The sequence below is a fragment of the Cyprinodon variegatus genome, unplaced genomic scaffold (genome assembly GCF_000732505.1).
Source record: "Cyprinodon variegatus isolate N-32 unplaced genomic scaffold, C_variegatus-1.0 Scaffold311, whole genome shotgun sequence".
Classification (NCBI taxonomy): domain Eukaryota; kingdom Metazoa; phylum Chordata; class Actinopteri; order Cyprinodontiformes; family Cyprinodontidae; genus Cyprinodon; species Cyprinodon variegatus.
Genome location: NW_015150764.1, coordinates 647,137 through 674,917, shown reverse-complemented (window position 1 = coordinate 674,917; position 27,781 = coordinate 647,137). Strand labels below are relative to the sequence as shown.

Genomic DNA, 27,781 nt, shown 5'->3' with positions numbered 1-27,781 from the left:
TACTTAAATAAAAATAAATGAATGAGGAAAAACAAATGTACCTGTAGAGCCAGGGCAATCATCATCAGTGCAGAGGAACCTCGCCCCCTGGGTGTATTTTGTGACCCTCGTTAAGGCAATGACTGCCCCCTCCATGGAGACCGGCCTCAGAGGACCATACACTTGGTGAAAACTGCTGAGGTCCAAAGTGTACTCGGGGAATGGAGGGAGATGAGTAAAATTCAGGGAAATATTCACCTCCAAATAGAAAACACATGGCAAAATAAAATTCACAATCAAGCACCTGTACTTTTTCTTTTATTATCTAGTTCAAATTATGGGGCTTTATCGTATCCTGTATTAACCTTGTTTATTTTTTGTATTATCTTTAGCAGACTCTAGTGAAAGTATTGCTTTGGAGATGCCAGGAACTGAATGTTCATCATGTGTATAACTCAAGGTCGCTGCCAGCATGAACAAATGTAAGTGTATCACTGTATCACGCTGCAACCTACTCCCCATAAATTCCATTAAAGTTACAGCGTGACCTATTGTAACTAGGGACTCCCTTTTTCTAATAAAGAGTGAGGAAGACAGCAGAGAGGGCTTCAGAGTAGAGGGAAATTGTAAGTGATGTAATCTCTGATGCTCTCCTCATGAGTAAAAATAATCTAACGTCTGTTGTCCTCCTTCCTCAGGTTATTGATAAGCGTTTGGGTGTTTAAACCTGACATTTTGGCCAGAGCCTGGTTAAATTGCTAATTTCTGCAGAGTAATGGATTAATTCCTAGGACCAATTTAATGATTCACCTTTATAATTTACCTCAACGTTTATTTTAAAAGGACAATCACCTTATTAAGATACAACCACTGTGCATAGGAATATTGTAGGAATCTTCAGAAATCATCTACCATTAGCAGCATATTGTACAAAAACACATCAAGGTTTGTAGGTTTTAACATAACCTAACAAAATGTGAAAAAGTCTAAATGGTTAAAGAAACAAAAAACACATAATCCTCCTACCTGACTCGCTGTGTGTATTTTGTCAGTAAGCGAAAGTGTCTTTATAGCCAAGAAACACACCTGAATGGAAAAATGAGGACATAAAATCAGCCTCATTCTACCCATTTTATTTTATCTATTAGTGGTCATTTAAAGTTTTTTACTTACTGATTGAAACAGAGCAGCTGCTCTGAGAGGGTCATGCAGAACATAATCCCCCAGCTCAGGATCTACCTCTATCAGGTCTGAAGGATTCACCACAACCCTGAACCTGTAGACAGCCTCTGTCTGCTGGGGGTCTGGTTACAGGGAGATTAGATCATGAGACTTGATCCGTTTATGTGAAATAAAAATTCAACTGGAAAAGCCCAATTTACAGAGTTTATTCTCAACAATTAATATCTACACAATCAAGTAGGACCGCCAAAGCCATTCAAAAAAAAAAAAAAAAAATACAACCATTGTCCATCACTTTGGATTTAACGTTATGTTTATTCTTTTAGTGTCATAAATAATGACTGTCTGTACCTCCTGTGTTCTTTATTATTTATTTTTTTGTGTTATGTTCTCTTTTTTTTATATGTTTCTGCGGTTAAAATAAAGTAAAACAAAACATTTAATGATTAGCTAATGTAGCTAGCTAATCATTAAATGTAGCTAATTAGCATAATTTGCTACATTTACTGATTAGCTGATGTAGCTAGCTAATCGTTAAATGTAACTAATTAGCATAATTAGCATTCAGGTGCGCTACAGTAAAACTACCGTTTAGAGGTTTGCAGTCATCTGCTAGTTTCTGAAGGCCTCCACTTCGGTCCAAATAAATCAGAACCGATTCTTTTAAGGATAAAATGCCAGCCATTTGTTTTAAATTTGGAAAAGAAAATTAGTTTTCGTTCAACAAAGCGATGCCGCTACTTTCTGTCCGTTAGTAGTTCAATCATTTAAAGGAACATTCCTCTTAATAAAGAGTTTAAAATTTATTTATAACTCTGCTCTTTCTTAAATCTGAAAACATTATTTTATTTATAATAAAACTAGTTTTATGAGTTGTTCAACTTCATTTGTATTTTAGGTTTTAATTTAAAATGAAACAAATTCAAATGGGTTTTATTTCTAACAGTAAACACAAACAGGGAATCACAGATTAAAGTTTTCTAAAGTGAAAGCTACACCTTTTTAAACCAGTTTTAAAATATCTTTAAAGTCTTTCAACTTTTGGTTCTCAGCTGTCTGGTCCTCTCCGCTTTGAAATCTGCCAATTTGAAATTTTTACAAATTAGATAAAGGTCTCCAAAATGCCAAACTTTCTTTTTAATTGAGTCTTGCATTGTCTTAGAATTATAAGGTCCATGTTTGGACTGTTTTGTGAGCATATTCAAAATCGTACCCTTAAAATTTGATTTCTTTGAGTTTAACACATTCAATAAATGTTTGAGATCTTTAACTGTCCTTCAAACCACCTCTGGGTACAATCATTTTGTTTAGGTTTTAAATATTTAAGAGGGCTTTTAATTTTTTTTAAGCTGGACCTTTCTAAGGTTCTCATGCTAAAAAAAAAAAAGCAAACTTTAAATCTGCTGCAGTTTGTTGCACTTTGACTTGCAGCAAGGTCCTATTTTTTGACTCCCATCCTTGGGTTTGCAGGTTCTCCCTGGGTACTCCAGCTTCCTCCCACAGTCTAAACTAGGGCTGCAACTAGTGATTATTTTGTAAATCGATTAAGCTGTCAATTCTTTTCATTATCATTGGAGATCTGGATAAAGAATATTGACAAATGAAGTATTTTTTTAATCTTAAATGCAAAATATTTATATATTGTTTTTAAATCTTGGTATAATTACTGCACTAAGTGGGTTACTCTGTCAGCTAAAGGCATATTTTACAGTCTCTATACTCTAGTTAATCAATTAGTAAATTAGTTGACGATTATTTCAATAATTGATTAATCATGATTTCAGCCATAGTAGAACTGTAAGGTTGATCTGCAACTCTTAATTGCCTTTTGGTGTGCGTGTGCATAGCTGTATGTCTCTGTTGCCCTGCAGTTAAATGGCAAGGTCTCCAGGCTGTCTCCAGCTTTTCGCCCATAGGCGCAAGACCCCGACAGACAAAAGGCAGACATAAATTATCTCAGCTCAGTTTTGACTGCATTACATAATTGTAATTTGGTGGCTTATATATTTTTCTTCTAAATATCTACCCTTCTACTTTGAAAATGACCCTCTAAATCAAGCACTGAACCAAAACTTTACACTTTATATGTGTAATTTAGATGCAAATCAGATATAGGTGCTGAACCTTGTTGCTGTTTTTGAACAGAATATGACTGAAAAGAATTACCTTTGGATGGCATGCTCTTTTGACTAAGCTGTAAACTGATACACTCTTAAAAAAGCTGTTAATTTGAGAAAAGGCTGTCTTTTTAATCACCTTATTCTGAGAGTTGTTACAGAATCAGCGTTTTGTTTCACTTTCACAAATTTTTTGAATGATAAAGTTTGTATTCAATTCAAAACAGAGATGACTGACAGGCACTTATAAAATAGACATTACAACAAATCAATAAAAATACCAACAATACACACCGAGTCTGGACTTTGTGCCTTTGGTTTTTAATCATTACAGTAGAAGTACAGGCCAGTTGAAGACAAGCATTACGAATATTTAATGTGAACAGATGTGTTAAAGCACGTATCAAAATATTCCAGCATAAAAGAAACAAAAGGCAACTCAACTAGTATGATTCAAATGCAAAATCCCATGGTATCCAACTACATAAAACTGGTTTAGCATGTTTAGTTTTAATAAGAACATGGGCATGGACCATTGGATCTGCCTGTTAAAATGCTTCCTTTTTTTTTTTTTTTTTTAAGTACAATGAACATTTCAAGTTTTCAAACACCTGCTTCTTGATTTTATTTCAGGTATCGTTTTAAGGCTCATTTTTAGAAAAGACCTGAAATCACACTACCAGCGAGCACATTAGCTTAATTCTAAAATATAGCATCTGTTATATATATTTTTATATAAATACAAAACAGGTAAAATAGACTTTCTTCCAATCAATATCAGTTTTAAGTGCAGGTTATTCTCTGTTGCTAGCTTTGGCTTCACAGAACAAGTAAACCTCTTTGTTCTAACTTTTTTTTCCCTTTAGTCAATGTTTTTACAATGGTTAAGGCAAATGAGGACCCCCTTAGTGGGGTTGATTCACTGGAATGAGTCATCAGAAGGCGGGGCATATGAGAAGCCCAGAAAGGCATCGTCGGCCTCCATTACACTGGCATTGACAATGGAATGTTCTTGAGTCCAGCAAATCGAGTTGGGAACCATCTCCTCTGTGAACTCGGGGTCAAAGTTTGTAATATCGCAGGGAGAGCTCTGTCAAAACATTAAAAGACACTTGGCTCAGAACGACACTCATGAAATACACTCAGTAACTGTAATTCTAAAGTTAGCAGAAAGCAGCATCTTAAAAATCATTCAAAAGCCATTGATTTCCTTAGCTTACATAATGTAAAATTGAACTAATAAGTTAATGTGTAAAATTATTTTTTAAAAGAAATTAGGTAAAGAGGTGTTAAGATTCAGGATAAGATGCATTATGGAATATAATGAGCAGCATAGGATTCCAAACAATATTCTGTTCCCAAACAATATAACAGAAAACATTAACCACTAAAGGCAAATGTAAAAACGCTTGAAATACTGGATGAAACAAAATATTTACCACATTAGGTTTAAATGGGACAGGGATCTTCTTCTGTTCAAGATCATTCCAGTTGATCGATGAGAAGAAGCTGTGTGTTTTGATCTCATTCTGAAAAACAAAACATAAAAAAAAAAAAAAAAAAACGCATCAACCCGATTGTGTTTTCTATTTTTAACCCAGACTTTCCAGACCTCTCTGTCCCATGATTTTATTTTATACGAGTATAACATTTCATAAGGAAGCGAGAATGGCAGGAAGGATGAGAGGGTTGAAAGAACAGAGGAAATGAAGAACAGACAGAGGGAAATAATAAAGGACTGCACAAAAAAAGGAATGGAGGATTGGAAAAAACCAAAGGAACAATTAAGGAAGTTGGATGAATGATTGACAGATAGATGGGAAGATAGGCGGATGGAAAGTAAATCTAAAAGATACTACTATACTGTATTTTTTTATTTCCATTCTTAACCATGCTTGTCTAAAAAAAGCAGAATCAACAATTCTTTACTCTCTAATTATTTCCAACAATGTAGGGATGCTGTTCAATGATCTACCAGCAGAGGGAGCTAAAAACTAAAACAAAAGGTCTAATTTTAACAACAAACATAATTCCTGAGTTGTTTGCTATACAGGTGAATTTCTAAAGGAATGGGTTTACCTGGATTTCACAATTTGCATTCTGTCTAAACTGCTAATATTGTTATCAAACAACAAAGGGCATGAGGGATGATGTGGATGTGAAAGTAAGTTATTTTTAGCGTTTATTAAATTTACTTTAATTTATTAATTTTATTATTTAATTTGGCTGAAAAATCAGTTTCACAAAAAAAAAAAAAAAAAAAAAAAGCAGATGTTTACATACTATTAGGTTATAAAAATAAAAGTTTTCCTCCAAAGAATAAGTTTTGTTTTTTAACACTCTTTATGTACACACACTAATCACACAATATACATAAAAAGCTAAGGTGAAAAAAATTGGACCTGCAGGCATATCTAAATAAGCTTTTATCAAATCAGGGAGCTTCATACTAGTTCGGAAAGGTCACATTCTACAGAATCTAGTGATATGCACCAATTTGAGCTGCACAGAAGCCCCAGCAAATCACAAACGAGAGTAGGAGAGGTCGTACTGATTTATACACAGATACAGTTTCCAAATATAGGCGCGTCATATTACAGTAATACAGAGAGAACAGTGAGCGTTTAGCTAAATAATAGGCTATCAGTTGGATATATTCCAGAAACTGACTTTAATTGGTATGAAAATATCTTTTGATGAAAAAAAAACAGCAAAGTTAAGACAGATTGTATTTGCGTTGCTTGGTTTTGCTGACGTTTTCCCGAGGACATTTTTGAGTGGTCGGCTGTGAATCAGAGATTTGCATATGATTCTGGCTTTCATTAGAAATGCATAATTCGGCACAGCTAGTTGTGTTGTCAAAAACAAGCCCACTGAAAAATAAACTTGGTCATAAAATGCATTTTGGCTATCTGAGTGTTTTTTGCCACTGTGTTTAAACTGTGGTCAGTGGATATTAGAATGCAGTAGATGAAGACCTGGACATATGATAAGTGTGTGTCAGTGTCAGAGTTAGTGAGCTCCAAGCTTATTGTTGGAAAATAGCTCCTGCCCCCTTGAAAGGGGGCGCTCAAGCTTAAGTGAGCTTCATGCAACTGCATGGCACATTGTTCTGATTTTTTAAATACAAAAAGGCAAAAGTAAAGACCAAATACACCTTTTTCCTAAATTAAATACCACTTGTGGGTTGATCCATCATATGAAATGCCAGATAAAAATCATTGTCTTTTATGGCTGGAGTAAGATAAACTGAAACGTTCAACTCACAAAGTCATCTCTGGATCCCAGTCTGTGTGTCCGATCCTTCTCCAGGAGACCCTGAAGAAGAGACCATGCTATGCTGGACGCCCCAGGATGCATTGCTAAGGGTTTGTGCAGGATGTTGTCATACATCTCGTGTGTATCCCTGCTGTAAAATGGGGGCTAGAATGTAAAGAATAGACAGCTTTAGTACATCTGTGAATCAGTGGGATGACTCAACAACTTGTGAAGATTGGGAACAGATTTAAAAACAGCTGAAGTGAAACTCACTAAACCAAAGAGCATTTCATACAGCACAGATCCCAGACACCACCAGTCCACAGTGTTGTCATATGGGTGCTTCCTCAGGACTTCTGGAGCTAAATACTGAGAAATGAAAATTTTTTTTGGGTCAATGGAATAATTTTTCCCTGTAAAAAAAAGACACAAATACAAATCTTTTTGGTAAATTTTACAGCAGCAAACAGACAAGTTACCTCAGGAGTTCCACAAAACGTAGAGGTGGTATCCGTCTGGGAAATGCCCTCCTTGCACAATCCAAAGTCCGTCAGCACGATATGCCCCTTCAAGAGACAAGACGTGGACATTTTTAGATAACGTGCCACACAAGCACCTCATTATCCCCGCACACTGAGGCCTCTATTGTTGCCAGGAATGCTGGCATCAACGATGCTCGGTCAGTCCCATTCACCGGTCCCTCACAGGACAAGCAGGACACAGTCAGACCTAATCCAATCACATGCTTCACATCCAACTGAAACAGGAAATTACAATGTCGGGTAAAATTGTTCCTAGAAAACTGGGATGCAAACTCGGTGCATGTTGAACACACCGTCCATTAGGACACAGAATGAAGCATCATTCCAGTGTGTATTTATGATTCAAATAAAAAGGACGAACACCTACCTCATGGTCAAGAAGGATATTCTCTGGCTTTAAGTCTCTGGAAGACAAAACATGAAAAATAAGAAACAATAAAACAGTCTTGTGCTAAAACCTTTTTCAAATTAGAATCTGTGATTGATGATAGTCAAAAGGTAGACATCAAACGTTAAGATCTGTCAGATTCTTGTTAGAATAATGGACTATTCTAACAAGGCTCTGATTTAAAACCATCCTATTGTAGCCCTTTCTGTATATTTAGGGTTGTTGTTCTGCTAGAAGGTGAACCTCACTACAATTAAGTTTTGCTTTCTTTACATGCAGGATTTATTTTACAGATGAACAAAAAGTAAAAATGGTTTTGGTTTAGAAAAAGTTAATTCATACAAAAACATTACACTCTTTTCTAAAATAAGTGTCCACATTATATTTATACCAGAGGTTATAAAAATGGGCAGAGCAGGCCAATCTGGAGACCTGCTAAATGACTCGTATCAGAATCTAGGACCATAGGGGAGAATGGGAGTTTTTTTTATGTTAGTTTTAGTGTCTTTGAAAAATGATCAGTCGCTATTTAAGTTTATCCTTTGACTCATTTAGCAGGGCTGTTTGTCTAAATGAGGGTTGTTTGTTCACAGCTCATGCTATTTTTACATGTTTTATTGGCCCAAAACTTTTAAATATAAAAAACATTGTGCCTGACTTTCCTTTACTGCTTTCAACACCAGTCTTAAGTTGTTTTTAAGCACCCTCTCTATTATTATCATCATCTCCTCTCCTGCCCTATCTGTTGAAATAGATGGAAATGTTTTTGAAATTTTGCAGAGGGCCATAATACCTTAAGGTAGTGATTTGTAAGCTAACCCAGCTTAAAGTATCTCCAGAACTTTAATCTCTGAGCCGTCTTTCTTATTCTTTATGATGCTATTTTCTCAGTACTTTTCTCAAACTTCAAAGACCTTGACAGAACAGCTAGATTTACCTAGAGACTCAATTTTATTTAGATGTATCCCAGTAAGGGAGGCTAAATGCTACTGTAAGCTAGCGTTGAAGTATTTTTTTATTAGTAAAAATATTTGAAATCCTAATTTCAACCTGTAATCCATACCTGTAAACAATATCTAGAGAATGCAGATATCCAAGCGCACTCGCCATTTCTGCAATGTAAAACTTTGCTCTGGTTTCTGAAAATGTCCTTTCTCTTTGAAGATGAAAGAAAAGCTGGAATGAGAACATTCTGGTTAATTTTTTTTTAAAAGACACAGCAGCATTCATTTAATCTAAGAGTCAAAACACTGTGATTTGATACTGTATTTATAGAGACCGTGTAACAGTAGGCAAGAGGCGGATTTACAGAGGCAGACTGATGTTAGTCATTCCCACAAACAGCAGCTTAAAAAAGACTGAGAATCACACTCTACAGAGATCTCCAGAGGAAGTCACACTCAAAAGTCACTCTGGTCGGAGTAAAGCTGTAATTTCTAAGAGGCATTTCACACACGCAGATGCTGGAACCAACCTAAGCATAGCTCCAAACAGCCCAGTATTTCAATCCTGTATTACTTCATTCCACAGCTGAATCATGTGAGTCAGTGCGAGCATCTTATTCCCCCCCAACCAAACTGAAAGGACTCACTTCTCCTCCATTGACGAAATCCAAGACGAAGTACAACTTGTCTGTGGTCTGAAAGGAATAGTGAAGTCCGACCAGAAATGGGTGTTTCACATTTTTCAGCAGTACGTTGCGCTCGGCCATAATGTGTTTTTGCTGATTGGAGGGATAATTCAGAGGGAGGGTTACAACACAGAGCAGCATGACCAACACACTCAAATGATCCAAGACATCACTGATTGGTGAATGTACCTCTTTTCTGTTGAGAATCACTTTTTTCTGTAAGACTTTCACCGCATAACACTTTCCGTCATGTTTTCGTTTTGCAAGGAAAACCTGTGTGGGCGCAAAACGAAGCGTGTTAGATAGAGAGGTAACCATAGTAATTCCCAAAGAGACTCTCAGTTCCTGAATGGAAAGGCCAACATATGGAGAACTAAAACTTCTTGTTCCTCCAGAGCAAAACACAGGCAGTATTCATGACAATAAAATAAAAAACATGACAAAACATTTTTATAATTTGGTCTTTATGCAATAAAACCACAGGGAAGGTCATATCTAACTTAATCACAGATTGCAGGATAATTCCACAAACCCTATGTCTTTAGATTTAAGGAAACTGGTTGAACTTTAGAGGTGTATAAATAATGGGGGTTAAAAATATACAGTGGGGCAAAAAAGTAATTAGTCTGCCATCGTTTGATCAAGTTCTCCTACTTAAAGAAAAAGAAAAGTTTTGTAATTTTTATCCATGGTACACTTACTATCAGAGACAATATTTGATATTTACATACACAAACTGACTACATACAAACACATACACATATATATATATATTTATTTTAGGGGTAGAACGGTTCACAAAATCCACGGTTCGGTTCACGATTTCGTGGTTACGGTTTTCGGTTTATTATTACACCAAAAAACAAAAAAATTAATGAAAAAATAAAAATGAATGAAATTAATGAAGAAAAAAAAAATTATGAATTGTAATTAAATTTTAATGATCCACGGAAACCACATGTTTTGCTGCTTTGAATTTAATCATCTGGCGCATGCCCTCAACCATCTCCAAGGAACTCAGAGCGGAGCGGACGGGAGCCCCAGCGGAGGCTGTAGGCTTTTCTTTGTGCAGGAGGTCTGGAGCGCAGCGGAGCGCTGACGGAGTATGTGGGATTTCGGGGTTAGCATGACATGTTGGTCATGTTGCTGTTAGCATAAACAAAATGTGTTGCACAATGCTTGCACACTGTTGTACTTTTATCCACAACTTTCTTTCTGCCGTCATCGTAGGTCACTCAAAATGCAAAGCGCTCCCATACAGCAAACCTATAAAGTGCTGCTGGCGCGTCTTCCAACTACTGTTCTTTTCCACTCGCCATAGCCCCACAATTCTCCACAACAACTGATTTTTTTTCTGCTACACCCGGCTACGCGGCTTTGCTTCTTCTTGTTTACTACTGGTGGTTGGCTTTTGTCGCAGTACCGCCACCTTCTGCTCTGGAGTGTACACGCTTCACCTATGAGAAAAAGGAGCAGCGCATGAACTGAACGCAACACACGCGAACCGAAACAGTCGAACGGAACGGTTCGGACGGTTTTCATAAACCGTTCCATTCCTGATATATTCCTATATATATATATATATATACATATACACACACACACACACACACACATACATACATACATACATACATACACACGTATACATATATACACACATATGTACATCCATACATATGTACATATATACACATACACACTTACACATAGACAAATACACATATTTATTGATCCCTCCCCCCTTAATTTATTTTGGTGTGGTGTGAATATTTGTGCCCCTGTTGTTGTAGGGGTCCCATACCTTTCCAAAACTCCCCTTTCCAATAACTTTTAAAAAGTCAAAGTCTGTAGGCTTTGCCCTGAAAGAGAAAGGAAAATTTCCATCACTACTTTATGAAGAATTTTAATGTTTCATTTAAAACAAAAGAGACATTAAAGCCATACACAAGAATTAAACCAAGCAGGAAACATACTGTGGATTTCCAGAGGGTCCCAGGTTAATGTTTCTGGAGGTAGAGCCATTCTGTTAAACACCAGATGAGCATTAAATGAACTACCAGCTTACCAAGTTTACATGCTGAATTAAGCAATGCAATGAACTATTGAAGCATGAGATCAATTTTCATCCAAGAGGATGATACTCACTTTGTCATCTTCATCCTCAGAGGCATCTGAAAGTTGATGCATTTTGTCCATTAGAAGAAAGCTCCGCACATCTGGGCTTTAACGAGTCATTTGGAACAAAAAACATATGAAAAAATATTTGTAAGAACCTCTTTTACTGAATATTTATACAGTACATGCATATCTAACAGAAATTTAAGTATTTAAAGGCGTAACCTTTGGTTGCAGTACAATCAATCAAAATCATTTTAATATATTTTTTTTGTTGACCTTTGGTAACCATAAAAAAATATCAAAAGGAAAAACTAAATGATCTATAAAATATATGAAAAAAGAAAGAAGCACTGGGGGTGGGTGGGGTGATCCACCACCTTCTCCAATTCATTCTTTTTTTTTTCTCCCCTCTCTAAATAAAGGGTGAATAAAGTTCCTGTTATTGACAGTCTTTTAGTAATGCTTTCATAGAAGAGAGCTATTTTTTACTTATCTATAGAAGATACATTACATCAATTTGCTCCATTTACACTACAAATAAAGGTAAAAAGAATCTGTCATTGATTAACCACTTTGGAGAGTGAAGCATAACCAATCCGTGGGAACCGGAATGTCCCTCAGTGATATGCATATCCATTTACAATGGGATTATACTGACAGCGGATGGGCTGCGGTGCAGCCTCGCCACCGAAAGCCACATACTGAACACCTTAGCCAGCCCAGCCCATCTACTGCATCGACTGCAAAAGTGCAGAGATTCCCATGGGTTGGAACTTTTTCCAGGAGAAAAACTCCATTTATCCGTGCACATACTGTAAATGATCCTTCTCCATCTTTCAATAGGCCCTCTGTACCCTCATGTTTCTGTTTTTCCATTTTGTTTACAGTAGTCAAGTTAACGTTGGTGGGTTGATCTTATTCTGAAATTCATCAGGACTTTTTCCTGTTTGGTTTGCGTATCTCTACTGCTGAAAATCGTTCTTTGAGCGCGCAACCTCTGTAACCGCACCCACATTGCACCTTGGCTGATGTGGGTGTACACAGAGTTTTTTTTATTATTTGGGTTCCTTGCACTGACCTGCAAATCAGCTGCACCTATTCAGACAGCATTAAAGGTTTCACCATTTTTTTCTTTCTGGATTTTCCACTTACCATCAAGAAATCCAACATAAACTAAGCACTTGTCATCTAATCGTAATTTCCTTTGCTGTATTTGCAGCACACACTTACTGGCTGGAAAGCTGAGGATTAGAGACGATCCGCTTGATGAACTCATGAAGCCCTGCTCTTCGTTGCTTGATGAATTCTGTGGTTTAGAGGCAGATTTCAATAGAGCACAACAATAATATACACACAACATCCAGTGGGTAAGGAAAATGTTCGGAGCCCTTTAAATTTTTCACTCTTGGTTTCATTGCAGCCATTTCCTAAAATCAAAAAAGTTAATTTTATTTCTCAGCATCCCATCTTGACAGAAAAAAAAACAGAAATGTAGAAAGTGTTACAAATTTAATAAAAAAGAAAAACTGAAATATCAGTCTTTGCTGTGACACTCATATTTAACTCACATGCTGTCCATTTCTTCTGAGTCTGCTCCTTCATTGGAGTCCAGCTGTGTTTAATTAAACTGATTGGACTTGATTAGGAAAGGCACACACCTGTATACATAAGACCTTCCAGCTCACAGTGGATATCAGAGCAAACGAGATTCATGAGGTTGAAGGAACTGCCCAATGAGTTTAGAGACAGAATTGTGGCAAGGCAAAAATCTGTCACGAAGGTGTGCTGAGTGTACATTAATGAGAAATAAAATAAATTTATTGATATTAGAAAATGGCTGCAATGAAACAAAGAGTTAAAAATTTAAAAGGGGTCGGAATCTTACTGAATGAGATTTTTATCTGAGCTTTCAATTTAGCAGGCGGACCAGAAACCACTTACCTGGGTCAAAATTGTCCCCAAATATCCTTTTAGCCGGAATTTTCAAGTTCATAGATGGGAACTGTTTTTTTAACTGAGTCGGAAGAAAAACAAAAGACGTTAAAGGAAGTTTATTATAAAAAGGCTTTGCTCAGTATCTCCCCCTACGGAAGAGGATTGGGGCCATTTTAAAAAAAAAAAGGACAAAAAAATCAACTCAATAAAACAAAATGGCTGTTGAGGATTACTTTATTCTCAGAATCTCCCCCCGGTTATGACTACATGTAATATTCCTACTTTATCAAAGTGATAACCCTGGGTTTTGGTGAGAGAGTCTTAAATAATTTGACTTCTAAATCTAAAAATAAAGTCAGAATTCTAAGATTAAAGTCAAAATTCTTTGAATTAAGTCAGAATTTAAAAGCATTTTTTATGGCCCTAATCCTCTTCTGTAGTGTTCAATTTTCCCATACACCTACTTTACAAATAATTTCGATTAAGTTTACCAAATAGAGTGATAAATGAAGACTTTAGTTTAGGTATATATTTCCAATGTAAATTAAATGATCAGAAGTAAATAAGCTCTGATTAATGTGGAAGATCCACGAAATATAACATAGTATAACACAAATATAACACAACATATAACATATGACACAGGTCAGGGATCTGCTCGGGTGGTCAGATCTGCTCGGGCCCACCGCATGCCAGTGACGTTATGCTATATATGATTGGCTGAACGTTGCCACATGATGTAAAACATTGTGGTTGCCCAGAAAACAATAATAACAATGCAGCGTCCGTGTGCCGAGTCGGGAGCATCTGTAGTGTTAGCGTGTCTATTGACTGATCAAGTTTTACCAGATTGATAACAAAGCTGAAAAAATCTGTTTATAGTGAACAAAGTAACTGCAAAACCATTAGTTACTTTGGTTACTCGTGGTTTTGCATGAGTAACCAGTGAGAGAGCTGGGTAGCGCTGTGGGTAGCTGTGCTCAGTAGCTAACGGATTAGCCTCTTTTAGCTTGGTCAGTTAGCCATATTAAGGGCAGATTATACTTCTGCAACCGCACACATCAAATGTCGCTTGCTTCTGGTCGCAAACAAGTTTTGCTGGTATGCTTCTGTGCCGTCGGTCTATATTTTCTAGAGACGCACAGCAGTTTCCTGCCAAAGCACTAGGGGAAGCATATTCGGGAACTTGCAAGAACTTCAGCGGATGGTCACGAGAACTTCTTCAGCGGCGCCGGCAGGAGTGTTTATTTTCCAAAACATGTCTTTGGCATCGTACAAGTGGTTGTACTCACGAACGTCCTCGATCAACCTTTAGTCGTGGTTATCCATTATTGTTTACTCCTCGGCTTTTAAAAATGGCGCGCCCCAGCACCGAATCGAGTAGGTTGAAGCTGATTTTTGTCTGCCTACTTCCGCTTGAGGTCTGCGCGGGTTCGCGACCTTCCGACATGCAGTCAGGATTTTTTGAGGTGCACGACGACGGTTGCCGACGTCTGCCAATGAAACGTAAAATAATAGCAAATATGGATAATAATATATTGAGACTCCATCTAATTCTTAACCCTTTTTAAGGCAAGTTACCGTTTTTGATCACCTGCATACCCCTTACAAATGGAGCCTCTCCTGTCCCTCAGTGAGGTCTAGAAGCACAAGATCTATATCCAACCATTAAGCCAAGATTTTGCTATATGGCTGTACATCTTATTTTGCCATTTGATCAATTAGATGAGGCATTGAATGATATATTACCAACTGTAAATTAAGTTGAAAAAAAAAAAAGATAACAAGTCAAGAAAAAAAATAAAAAATCTAATTGAAAAGTTAAAAAGTCAAGTTGGAAGGTTATTAAGCCTAGTAAATAATTATGTTTAGGTTTATAAACTAAAAAATGTAAGTGCCAGTATCAGCATTAATGCCTCTAAGTACCAAAAAAGATTTTTTTCATTCACTCTCACATTTTGTTTTTATTAATTTCTTATAGAAGCACTTTTGTTAATTTTCTTAATATATTTGGGCAAGTTGGCGTTTCTTGTTATTACATTGACATCTTGTTATTACTTTCATTTTTGCCATCAAAATATCTACATTTTTTGAATTTCACAAAGGTAATAAAGTCTTGTTCTGGATTCCAATAACACTATCAACTTAAATTTTAGATTTTCAAAGTATTTCACTGAATGCCCTATAAAGGGTTAAGAAAGAGGTGCAATATAGTTTGTCTGAGTGGAGTTGCCATATGATGATGTCATAAGCAAGGGCATGGCCCAGAGAAGACCAGCCGAGCAGATCTGGTACCTAAACTGGCCTGCCCACCAAATTTTTTTTGTTTGATTTGTTGATAAATGTTTGTTTTTGTTTTAACTGAGACTGGTGTAACATTCATTATCATTGACATCTTTATCATGTAAGTGGAGGAAGAGAAAGTAATATCGCCTCCACACACAAAAACTAAAAATAAGACAATATATTGGGGATCGGGTAGACTGATGGTAAAATAATCGGTATCAGCAGTCGATTTCTGTTCTCAACCAATGGAACCACTGCTGTTGTTACCATTTCATTCACATAATTCAAATAATAGTTAAATTTACTAAGTTGCACACTTATTTTTGAAGGAAAACAAGACTTACTGTGTTATAGAGTTTATCAAACTCCGCATATCGCCTGAAAACAAACCACTCCTGTCGTCCAACAGACACCATCACTTTGTAAACCTGAAAAAGGTTCACACATGAGAAAATGCGGAGCGTCTCATTAAATGTTCAACATGTACTTGTTTCAAAATGTAACACCCTAAAACTCGATGACACCTGCTAACATTTCCAAAGTGAAAACATATATTTCTGAATGGAGGCAACGCACTGTGTAACGCTTCTTCTTGTCTCTCTGTTCATTGTGGCAGGGTATGCTGACATTAGGGAAACTGGACTGCTCCTCCATCTTGGGCATCTGTCAGCATTCAGAGTCGTAGAGTAATGAGCTCTCCTGGGTAAGGCTTCAAGTGTACAAGTGGCCAATCCCCATGCTGGGACTCTGCTGCACAGAAGAAAAAGAGAATAGAACACTATGAAATTCAGGAACTGAAAGTGGCGTACATCTACATGTTCGTGTCTGTTGAGTCCGACATGTATCACTCTGTCAAGGATGAGGTTTAAATTTAGTATGCCCTGTCCTTTGTCACACATACACGTATAAGATCTAAATACATATCAAATTCTTCTTAACAAAAGTGAAATACATTCAGTCATAGTTTGTTGTTGCAGTAATCAAGGTCTCTTGTGCGTGTAACTCTCAGCTTTGGGTTTTTTTGGTTTTTGTTTTGTCTTCTAACAGTGGGAATCCTCTGTATACATTCAACATTTTGTTGAACCACAGACCCAAATGTCTTTGGTTAGTTTGGGAGGCAAATTTCTCAGAAACTGAGATTCCCCCCATTTTTCCCCCCCTTATTTAAGATCTGTTGACATCAGTTTCCAAACCCGGTCACACATTCTCAACTGGATTTAGGTCTGGGCTTTAACTAGGCCGTTCTGACATATAGACTTTCTGGTGCAGCTCCAGTTGCATGTTTAGCTTATCATGCAGGAAGTGTTGGTAACATCTCTGCCTTTACAGAGCTCTGCCTCCAGAGATGACCCATTTGTTTACGCCTCCATCTAATCTTCCAATCAATTCTGATCCTTTTCACTGCTGCCAACATGTGTCACAGTAGGGAATCGTGTATTTAACCAACTAGAGCACTTTCCTTGGCCAAATTTGCTTGGCCGCCTATAGTTCTTTTGAGCAAACTACAAAAGGGGACATTTTATTATTTTTGTTCAATAAAGGATTATTTTTCTATGCTTTCACTTCACTGTTTAAAGCTCTCTCTGGTAAATTTTAATTGTAAAGTTGTCTTTATATTTGTAGATCATAGAGTAAACATAGCTTTTACAAATATTTAAAGGTAAGGATATTATTTTTAAAATCGAACCCTTCTCCAATACACTGTTGGTTTTCATCGAGCCGTTAGTTTACTCCTTTTTTGAAACCAAATTCTGAACCCTTCATACAAGCGCTGTATTTATGCTCATAAATTACATACAGAGGAAATCCACTTCTTGATTAAGTGATATATTTAAAAAAACTGGTAGCATTAGACTTTATTTTTGAGGCATCAATGTAACGTTGTCTGTGGTGGTGTGGTTACAGAAGAATACGCCACTTCTCAGATTTCTATTTCTAAAATTTACAATTATGCTCTTTCTTTTTTTTTTTAAATCAACCTCTCTTTAAAATATTCATGATGTTGCTGAGGTTTTGCATGTTTAAACCACAAAGAGAGCGTATCAATGTTGACTCTGGTTCCAATTAGGAACAACACCGCTAAATAAGACTCAAAAAACTAAAATATTGAGTCAAAAAACATTTTTACCTATTTAACCTCAGACAGCCATTATATTAGAAGGAAAAGAAATGCTCCTTGCAGTATTTAAAATGATAATTTCTGAAAACAGATTTGTTTTCTATATGCAGCTGCTAGGAACTAAGTTCTCTGTTTTTTTCAAGGAAGAACAACATGGAGCCATTTTAAAGTAGACAAATATTTAACTCACTCCTTTCTTGGTAAATGGCTATAATCTCCCACTAATGTGTTATAGTCCATCTTTTTTTCCTTTTTTGCATTTTGCTGAGAGGTTAGAGTCCATTTCTGAAACCTTCCTCTGCATTCATTCACCTGCTTAGCCATCAATCGCCCTTCTGTCACACGCAGAGCCAGAGACGTTCGTGTTACTGAGAGGTTAAACATAAACACACAGCTCCTTGCTAATATATGCATGCTTCTTAACCTTTTTAAAATATTGTGACACACACCTCACTTTAATATGAAAGCCCGTAATAAAACCATTTGCAACCACTCTGAGTTCAGTAGACACCTATTTATTAAGCAAAGACTGGAGTCCAACTGTGTGTCAGTCAATCAGATTAACTACAGCTTTTCTGTAAGAGCCTAACATTCCCTCCTCACAGGGTTCATGCACCTTTCTCATGGTCAAATTCAAATATTTTTCAAAGACTTTCAAGATCAGTTTTAAAGTACATAATGTGATACAAATTTATACACCCAATATGGCAATTTCTCTTTTTTTTAATCAACAACTGTGGTTCTACTCAATGTAATCTGCTTGGGTTCATTAGAGGAAACGTTTTGACCAATTTGTAAGATTTGATCACATTGACTTTGTAAAGTGCTTGAAGATGACATGAAGTAAATTGGGGGCTATATATAGATAGATAAACGCAAATGGAATTGAGGTCGGGATATTACCAGTATGCATGATTTTGCTCCATATATCAAAACACCATTAGAGATACGCAACATAGCTGGTCAGCAATTATAAAATGGGCGAAAGTGCTTGAAATCAATAACATTTAACCTTTATTGTGAAGCTTAAATAACTTTAAACATGCCAATAATAAAAATGGTAATAAAACAGATTTTTCCAACTCCTTACACAATGTTATATTTTAAAGACACATGTTACCTTAATGTACTTCTTCCATTTAGTCTTCTATAGAATAATTTGGGCTGTAACTTTATTCAGTATTTATTTGATCACACTTGAAATCTGTTTGTATGATCCGTTCAGCAACAAAAATAGACGAACAAGCAGAAAGCTATGATGGACTCAGACGGGTCAAATTTTGTTTCACCATGTCTTGAGACAATCTCATAACACAAAGCTTATATTATTTTCGTTAAACATCTGGAAAACATCACTGAGCCGTTTACTTCGTGAGAATGTGTTATATTGATGGATGAATTGCCTTTAAACAGATGTTATGATTCATCACTCAAATGTCCTTTCTTGCTTTGGTGGTGCAGTGGTTAGCAAGCACGACCCATGTATGAATCCTTAGTCCTTGATGCGGGCGACCTGGGTTCGATTTCGACCTGTAGTCCTCTCCCGCATGTCTCTCCCACTCTCTCATACCCCCTTTCCTGTCAGCCTAAAAACTTACCAGGGTATGGTACCGTTGCAAAAAGATGAATCTCTTTTCTCCATATATTGCACTTTGCAAAATATTGGTTTGCTCTATGTTTGAGCCAGTCTATATTTTATATTTTTCCAGCCATAGTTTATTAAAACTTCACCCTCCCCGCATGCTCGTTCGAAGTTCTGCCTGCTTGGGAGCGACATGACAACAGACTAGCACGACACTTTCATGAACGCTCATGTGAGGCACACCAAACAAAGCGCGTAAATTATTTTCTTTTTATTTCACCATTTTAACTCTCTCACTTTTTAACAGGTGGTATATTAAGTGAGATTTCTGTGTGGTATGAGATATTTATTATTATTAGGGCTGGTTATTTTCGTCAAAGTCCTGAATCGATTTGATTTTGATTCATACAGTTCTAAATCGATTCATTTCGATTCGATCTGTCTTTACAATAATGAAAGTGGTTCAACTGTGTTTCAAAATACTCATGTCTTTTAATTTTTCCTGTAACATTAAACACAAAGTGCAAACTTGTAAATCAGACAATTTAAACTTGAGATGTGACCCAAACTGTCTCATAAGTGCAAACTTGTTTGTGAAAAGTGAAAAAGTCAACTTATTGGCTATATTTGTAGGTGTCTGGCTTGACGTAAGCTTGAGTGCATATTTCCTGCTCAGTTGAATGTGAACGTCACGCACGTCACTATTAAACTAATCGATCTCATTCCCTAGACATCGATTTTGCAAAAATGTAAAGGAATCAATTAAAAATCTATTTTTTTTACCCAGCCCTAATGATTATCAGGCGTTTACATGCACCAGACACAAAATACAAGCTTTTTTTTTAAACCTAAAAAACACAAGATTAAAATTGAAGAATTTTTAGCACCTGTCCTCACTTTGAAACATGGTGATGGCAGAGCCATGCTGTGGGGGTAAACAAGGGCAGGGAAACAGGACAGGGTTGATATCCAGCTGAAGATAGTTTTTTATCCCACCAACTGCTTTTAGGTGTGAAAAGAGCGTTCGGCACTTGGAGCTGATCATATTGTTATGAATATAACACAGACCCTAAAACAGACCAAAGAACCATACCCTGGTACGGTTACAACTGGGAGACTCTGCATTGTTTATCTGTATGTGTATCAGACCCTAGCATAACAAAGGCAGGAAGCAAGGATGTGGCATCAGTGCGGCACATCTGACTGAAAGAAGACAACAAGAGAAAAAAGCAAGTCGCAAATCCGAACAGGCTAGAGTTTGAACATTTCTTGAGGAATAGAGGAGAGGTGTAGAAGCACAACTACATTTGAGCACAAAAGTAATAACAGCCTTTATCTTTAATTCTGTTTTTTTTTTCTATCAACACAATATTGGAGCATTACTGCCCCTAGAACAATCCGTTGGAACAATATGAAGTACCGGTAGTTCATCCCGGTCTAGAGAGGGCAGCTAATAGCAAACTGCACCAAACGAAGGTGTGAAATTTACCATTACCTGATCCAGATCAGCCATTTAAATGTGTCCTTCGAGGCTGCATAAAACTTGATGATGGCGGCAGGTTCTTCTTTAAGGAGGACAATCATTAAGCCAATTATTCATACAGACATTAATTTAAAATATTTATTTAGATAGGAGTTCAAACTTTATTTTTTAGAAAGAATATGAGACACCATTTTAAAAAAAGTGAAAATAACCTAAAAGGAAGAGTTGCCATCAGAATCGACTCAGCCAGAGAAGACTGAGTCCATCCAAAACGTTCATGTTACTACCAGTGAGAAAGAAATACATTAAAATTAAAAGCTTATGCTGCGTCTAAACGGTATGAATAATTATGCACTATAGATCAATAAAAAATACACACACCAGAGGAGGATATCTGAATAGATTTGGAGGCGTACTGTAGTTTTTTCACCACTGTTCAATCCAACCCAACGTTAAACAGAGAAGCATATCCTGGGAGTTATACAATGTCTGCCTTACAACAAAGCCTTTTGTCTACTGCTCTGACTCGTTCATTGTTTGATGTCAGTGAGGTCAGCCCAGTTTGTTTAGTAGCTTTTTGTGTAATAAAAAAAAAATAAAAAAGCTCCCTGCTTTGTACACACGGAAAAGCTTTGTGTACACTCTCTCTCCCTCTGCTCCTGAATGCAGCCTCCAGGTAAATGTCTTTCTGCTTGTTTAAAACGAGCCCAGTGGCCTCTTCATCTAAAACCCTGCTCTCTCTGTTTGCTACCAAAGTTAATCCTGCTATAGTTTCACTTTGAGCCACTTCTGAGAAGAAAAACCATCGAGCTGTGATTTTTAAAAACAGCTTTCCTTGAAAGATATGTCTGATTCCAAAAGGTTTTGCTAAAAATCTTGAAGCAGAGACCTTGTTGTGATGTAAAACTCTTAAGTTTATGCAACAGAGGCTGGTACATGCTAAAGAAAACCAAAACTAACATCTGCTTCTGTTTTCATGGTGAGAGGGCTCCAAACACATGGGTAGGACCCGCTTTTTAGCATTCCTTTTGTCCAAGACGGAAATAATGGTGATCACATTGTGTAACTGACATTTTATGAATTCACCGCACCCACAAACCCTGCCAATATTGTCAGAGCAATTCAAAACAAATCACGGTGAGTGACAATGAGGATGACAGTGGAGCAGATGAGGCTGTTATAACAACTTTCCTTCAAGCCCTACATGCTCATCATGAGTTAACGTATGGGGACAGGATCAAAAATAGCTTTGGTAGCACTTTAGCTCACAATCAAATACCCTCTGGGGACATTAAGCGCATTTTTTCCCCCCTCAGCTTGTGGTTCTGTATCACACATGTCAAGGAATTCAAGCCGCAAACCCAAAGCTAAAGAAACAGAAGGGCGATGGGCCTAACATGACAGCTCAGTGAGGCATGTGGCTTTGAATAAACAAATCAAGCTGAGAAAAAGAAAAAAAAAGCTGCACAAGCCGTTTCAGAAAATAAACATTCATTTTCACCAAAAGTACTCAAGCACTCACCCGACATTTGCAACAATTCATTCAGTTTGACTATATATGTGTTCGGATTCAAGTGATTTGGTCGGTTCAAAGCGCAAAGGCGAACCACCACATTGAAAGAGATGACGACCAATACTGCTTTCATTTCTTGGTATCTTATTAAAATGCGGCAGACACAGTTTGAGGAGGTGCAGCTGGGGAGGCTTGCCTTGCGTGAACTCAGTCAACCTTGATGCATTCAGCCATCCTCCTCCATTAACTCTGATCCTACGCCTGACATCACTGCCAGGACAACGATTAAATACCAACAGGCTGCACACAGTGCCGACAGCTTTCCTTGTACAAAAACTCTGGATCAGTTCCAGCTCCAGGGCATGACAGCTTACAGTACAGCAACATATTTAAAAACCTGTTGCTGCTCCGTGAGTGTTGTTTTTCTGGATAATTTCTCTTTTCTTCCTTTTCACCATGCAAACTCTTGATTTTACAGTGCTGTGAAAAATTATTCATTTGTATTTGAGAAGTGTAACTAAAGAAGCCATTTCTTAGCTCTATCATGTAGCTACTCATATCATCTCAGATGATTGCAGAATACAACCCATTGTAATCAGAAGTACTTTTAGAAGTATTTTTAGATATATTTTAGACCTGCTCAAATGTATAAAAAAGAAAAAAGTGTAGACCTTTAAGATCCATCCATCCATTTTCTGACACGCCTAATCACAAGTTGGGTCGCGAGGGGTGCTGGTGCCCATCTCCAGCTGTCTACGGGCAAGAGGCGGGCAACACAGAGACAAATAGGACAAACAACCACTTACGCACACTTAAGGAGAATTTAGAGAAGCCAATTAAACTAACAGTCATGTTTTTGGTCTGTGGGAGGAAGCCGAAGTACCTGGAGAGAACCAACGAATGCTCAGGGAGAACATGCAAACTCCATGCAGAAAGACGCTGGGCTGGGAATCGAACCCAAAACTTGCTGAACCCTCTTTAATAAAAAATTTAAAGTGACAGATTCTGAGTAACTCATAAATGCAAACAAACAAAAAAACAAACAAGTATTAACAGGACGGGAAGATGTGCCTCATTGCTTTATGAACAGGAGGAGGATGTGTATCGTCATATGAAACAAAAACTGCAATTTTATGAAACTAGCTCACCCCCCAAACACACCTTTTCCCATGTGACACATGGTGATGGCAGCATCAGGCTATGGGTCTGCTCCCACCTCCCTTTGGAATTAAAGGGAAGATGGATACAACTAAATACAATTGTTATTTTGCCTTCCTTTCTTCTCACCATCAAATTGTATGCAAGACCATTGAGGTTTGTGGTAGGTATAGTAAAGAAAACTTTTTTAAAAATCCCAATGGTGTCTAAATAGTTGTACAAGACTGTCACAGCTGCAACAACATAGGGAAGCATGTCAGCGCCTTTTAAATCTAAAACATAATCTGCACAGTCAGGGGATGTGAAGAAATTTTATTAAGCAAATCAACTACTCCAGCCTTACTGTTTGAGACCTGTTTGGCAGGGTTTAAATATTTCTCTCTCTTTCTTTGGTGCTTATTTTTAAATCTAAACATGGATCACGTGTGTTAGGGGAAACGTATCTCCAGCAGAGATCAGGGGGAGGAAGGACTGAGCCAGGGTAGGGAGGGGCTGACCACCCAGAGAGACAGAAAGACATGTAAAAGATGAGAGATTCAACAGGCTCGATCATGTGTACAACAGCCTTTTAGCAGACTATGCTAAAAGAAGAAAAAACAGTTGGCCCCCGGTGCGCTGTCAAAGCTAAACAGCAAAGCAGCTAACTCCACAGTTTTTACGTAAAATACCACATTTTGTCATTTAATGTAATATAACACGACTTAAAATAGAATTCAACATGTTACATCGAAATAGTTAGCCAAAACTACGCTCTTAAAAACATAACAAGGTAGCTGTTGAACATGAACATCACGTACCTTTCAGTATTTTTGATGCTGAGCTCGCTTCTCTTACTTCCAGTCGGGATGTTTGAGGCTGTAGCGTTTAAAATATCCGAATAGGTGACATATTTTTTCGTTAGAAGTGAGGCTGAAGCCCCTTAAAGGACTCTCAGATCCAGAGTGTGTTTTTGGTCGCTGTCCATGAACGTTTCACAAATGAGAGAAGCAGGAAACATCGGGCTTTTCCTGCTGCAGAAAGTTCCAATGAAATTAGTCACGGGAGCGCGCGGCTAGAAGCCTCTACTAGCAAAGCAGGCAGGAACTGTACATCCGGTGAGAGGTTTTCAAAATAAAATCCGGGATGATTCAATTCGGTATCTTATTTTGGAGATGAAAATAACTACGTTCAATTTTGCTTATACCTTATAATTCTTTTAGGGATTTAGACAGATGTACCAGTTAAAAAGACACGAAACAGTAGGGGAATTAGGGTCTCACAGTGGTAAATACAAGTACACAACAGAAAAAAACTTACAATACAAAACTTATAATATGAAAAGAGCACAACTTTACAGCAAAAATATAAAATACATCTAAAAAAGGACAACTCTGTGCAGTTTTTAACTATTTTGCATACCCAAATGGAAAAGCAAATAATTTAGGAACTGTAAGCCAAAATAACATGTGTGATTCATTATTTGAAAGCTAACACCTTCTAGTTTCTGAATATAAACATGAAAATTGGGTCAGTAAAACACCCAAGCTGCCTCTTAAAACCCAGAATTACCTAAAACCTTAGGATTACCCTAAATGAGGTGGATGTTAAGAGGGTAAAGCAAGATTCAAAGTTGTTTTTTCTTTTGTTTTTTTTAATGATAGGTCTTTTTTGAACAGCAGTTATAAAGGCATGCTTGCTTGTTGTGGCTGCTTTGTCATGGTACATTTTGACATGCTGCTATATCTTTGTTAATTGTGCTTTGGTGCTCGCTGTGTCCATAAAATCAACTAGGTGGCTGAATTGTGGAGAATCTAAGCTTTCCAACGATGTCTAACATGTCTATTTTGGTAAACATTTAACCAGTGTAATTTTCATGCATTCTGAGTTATTATTTGTAAACGCTTTAAAACGAGTTTTGAGAGGATAATACTATTATTAATAATAAATAAATAAGCTATTTACCATACAGTTGATTTATTACAGCAGTACCCTGTAAAACATGAGGAAAATTCAAGCTAGAAAGGTGAAGAAAAACATCATCATACAACACTGAAAATAGGTAAGATTTATGCAGATTAAAATTCATATCAGTTAAGAAAGAAACAACAACTGACTATTACTTTAATTTGCATATCAAATAAACAATCTCATGCTAAAAAATATTTTGACTTGTTTTAATTAATTAATTTCAAGTGTTTTTAATTAATTAACGTGAGGAAAATATTTACAGTATTCCATTAGGGCATTCAACGGTTTTCATAATTACTCTTCTTAAATTCAACTCACCCTACTGTATATGTACTGAAAATCAAAATGCAGTTTATCTTTCTTACCACAAAGACTTAGAGGATGCAGTATAAAGATAAAGATTATAAATACTACATACAGCTGGATCCAAAAAAAGGGGGAAATACTTTTTGACAGAACTGTAAATGCAGCAGAACTATAAATGACAGTGGTCCCTGCGTACAGGTTTGGAGACCTCTGACATGTGGGAACCAAAAAAAATTTGTGATTAATTGAATGTTTTTGACTTACTGGAAAAACATTGTATGGAGAAGTAATGATGGTACAGATGAAGAAAAAAATAATAAAAAAGCATCCATACACTCAAACATGTAGACGGCAGTAGCATTGGTAAGGTAATCAGAGTTAATGGGGAAATGTAAATCCTGGAAGAAAAGCTGTTGAGACTGCAGATGTCTTGAGTCTGAGACATGAGTTTGACTTCCAACAGGAAAATCACCCAAACTGGGCTGACTCCATTTTAGTTTTACTTAAATGATCCGCTGAAATCAGTAATGATTGTAAAACTTAGTAGACTGCTGAAGATGTATCGTTACCATCCTCAAATTAACACTGATTAGAAGAAGTCACAAGTCTGATTCCTTTAAATATTATCTTATGACCTTTCCTAAATGTTTAATTTTTTCCCCATTTTAAACATTATTTCATAATTGTTGTCTTCTTAGGGGAGTCAAGTGATTTAATGTATAAGGGACTCTCGTTATGATCTTGATAAAATAGTTGCATTTTGACTTGCTTCCTCCTGTTTTTTTTTTTAGATTGCACAATGAACATAGAACTAACTTGGACTTTTATTTTCTGTGTAGGATGGGTAATTCCTAACCTGACAACAGCCACATGCATCTGGCTATTGTCAGGTTAGGTAATTCCTGCCTCTCCACAACTAAGAAGCACTGGTCTATCAGGAATCAACAATATCACCTACTGGAGGAACCTTTGCCTTACTTAAAGTGTTTTTAAATTGAAAATAAATGAGTAAATAAATAAATCTCACTTGAAACCATTATCATAAAACATAAAGATTTTTAAGTCAAACATTTTATACCCAGTGGGGTGCACAGACATTTTGGGGGGCAGGAGGTCAAGTAGAAAAAAAAGACACTTTGTGTGGCGCATGGCACTGCTCGCTGTCCTAGCAGTGTTATCGTTGTGTGTTTCCTGTTTTAAGGGATCATCCTCCTTGGTGCCGTGTCTTTAAGTATTGTAAGCTCTCCAGTTGTAATGCACTGTTGTAAGCTTCTCCCACACTGTTTAATATTTGATCACTGCTGCACTTTATGGAATGGAAATGTTCATTTTCTGTCTGAAAAGCTGCACTAAATAAAATTTGCTTTTTTATATACAATCTGTGTATACAAAATGACAAGTAAATAAAATAAAAGTTGTCTAAGCCTTATGAGCTTGCTGTGTTTGATTGGAATGTTTTCTCAATTGCAAGCAGGAGCAGGCGAGAAAGTTAAATCTGAATCTGACTCTGCTGCAGGTTTCTTCCTGTTAAAAGGGAGTTTTTCCTCTCCACTGTTCTTACAAGAATTCTTGGTATGAAGTTGATGCAATCAACAGGTTTTCCTTAGATAGAAAACTCTGAATCAATTTGACTGTATGATCTGATTGAATTGTAGAGTGCCTTGAGATGACATGTGAATTGAATTGGCGGTATATATATATAAAAAAAATGAATTCAATGGAATAGAAAGCAATTTTTCTCCACACAGAATTCTTAGTTTGTTCTTAATCATTGTCAGCACTGAAAAAGATCTCTCCACAAAAGCTGTTGTTACTGGCAGTGTTGCATAGATTTGTAAAATCTTCTCAAAGGTTGCAGATATGAGTATGGCAATGATTTTGTTGAGGTCTTTTGAAGGAAAGCTAGAGTGGAAGACTCTTTGTTTCCTCCTCAGCTGGTCCTCGTCTTCTTCATAGAAGTCACAGAGGATCCTGACAGGTTCATTTGCTTCTATGTTTGGGTTGTTAAGCCACTTGGAATGCCCTGTTAAGTGGTAAAAGGGCTGAATGATTTTGTCAGTGGAACATCCATGTCCCATTTGAACCTTGTGTTGAGCTCCTGAGTCTAGGAATCCAGAAAAGCATAGTACCCAGTACTTCTAAAGTTTGCCTCTACAGACTCAAACTGAGCACTGTGCTGTAAACGCATTGGCACTTTTTGTTTCCTCTCCTGACCAGGTACCACTAGGTACCGCA

At 37.0% G+C, this 27,781-nt stretch overlaps 2 protein-coding genes across 3 annotated transcripts in view; both read right to left on the bottom strand.

The window, feature by feature from the left end:
• The window catches only part of mcmdc2 (minichromosome maintenance domain containing 2), a 10,813-nt gene extending 8,967 nt beyond the window's left edge, over positions 1 to 1,846 (bottom strand). Inside the window, exons 1-4 of the mRNA XM_015384365.1 lie at positions 1,750 to 1,846; positions 1,153 to 1,283; positions 1,006 to 1,065; positions 42 to 237 (exon numbers count right to left, since the gene is read on the bottom strand). Coding sequence (XP_015239851.1) covers positions 42 to 237; positions 1,006 to 1,065; positions 1,153 to 1,283; positions 1,750 to 1,846 — 484 coding nt within the window. The remainder of the gene's footprint in view (positions 1 to 41; positions 238 to 1,005; positions 1,066 to 1,152; positions 1,284 to 1,749) is intronic.
• A 1,707-nt stretch (positions 1,847 to 3,553) lies between these two features.
• Positions 3,554 to 24,329, bottom strand: sgk3 (serum/glucocorticoid regulated kinase family member 3). Of its 2 annotated transcripts, none has more exons than XM_015384406.1 (17): positions 24,091 to 24,329; positions 16,015 to 16,185; positions 15,783 to 15,866; positions 13,159 to 13,231; positions 12,448 to 12,523; positions 11,245 to 11,320; positions 11,073 to 11,122; positions 10,901 to 10,958; positions 9,286 to 9,369; positions 9,058 to 9,189; positions 8,530 to 8,642; positions 7,446 to 7,482; positions 7,016 to 7,102; positions 6,810 to 6,905; positions 6,546 to 6,701; positions 4,718 to 4,807; positions 3,554 to 4,368 (listed from the first exon to the last, which is right to left on the bottom strand). In XM_015384406.1, the coding sequence occupies exons 2-17, from the start codon at positions 16,099 to 16,101 to the stop codon at positions 4,198 to 4,200; spliced, it is 1,470 nt and encodes a 489-aa protein (XP_015239892.1). In that variant the 5' UTR covers positions 16,102 to 16,185; positions 24,091 to 24,329; the 3' UTR covers positions 3,554 to 4,197. The 2 variants fall into 2 exon arrangements, with proteins under 2 accessions (XP_015239892.1, XP_015239891.1); XM_015384405.1 differs by having other exon boundaries at positions 3,555 to 4,368; positions 16,015 to 16,188; positions 24,091 to 24,328.
• Positions 24,330 to 27,781: the final 3,452 nt, after the last annotated feature.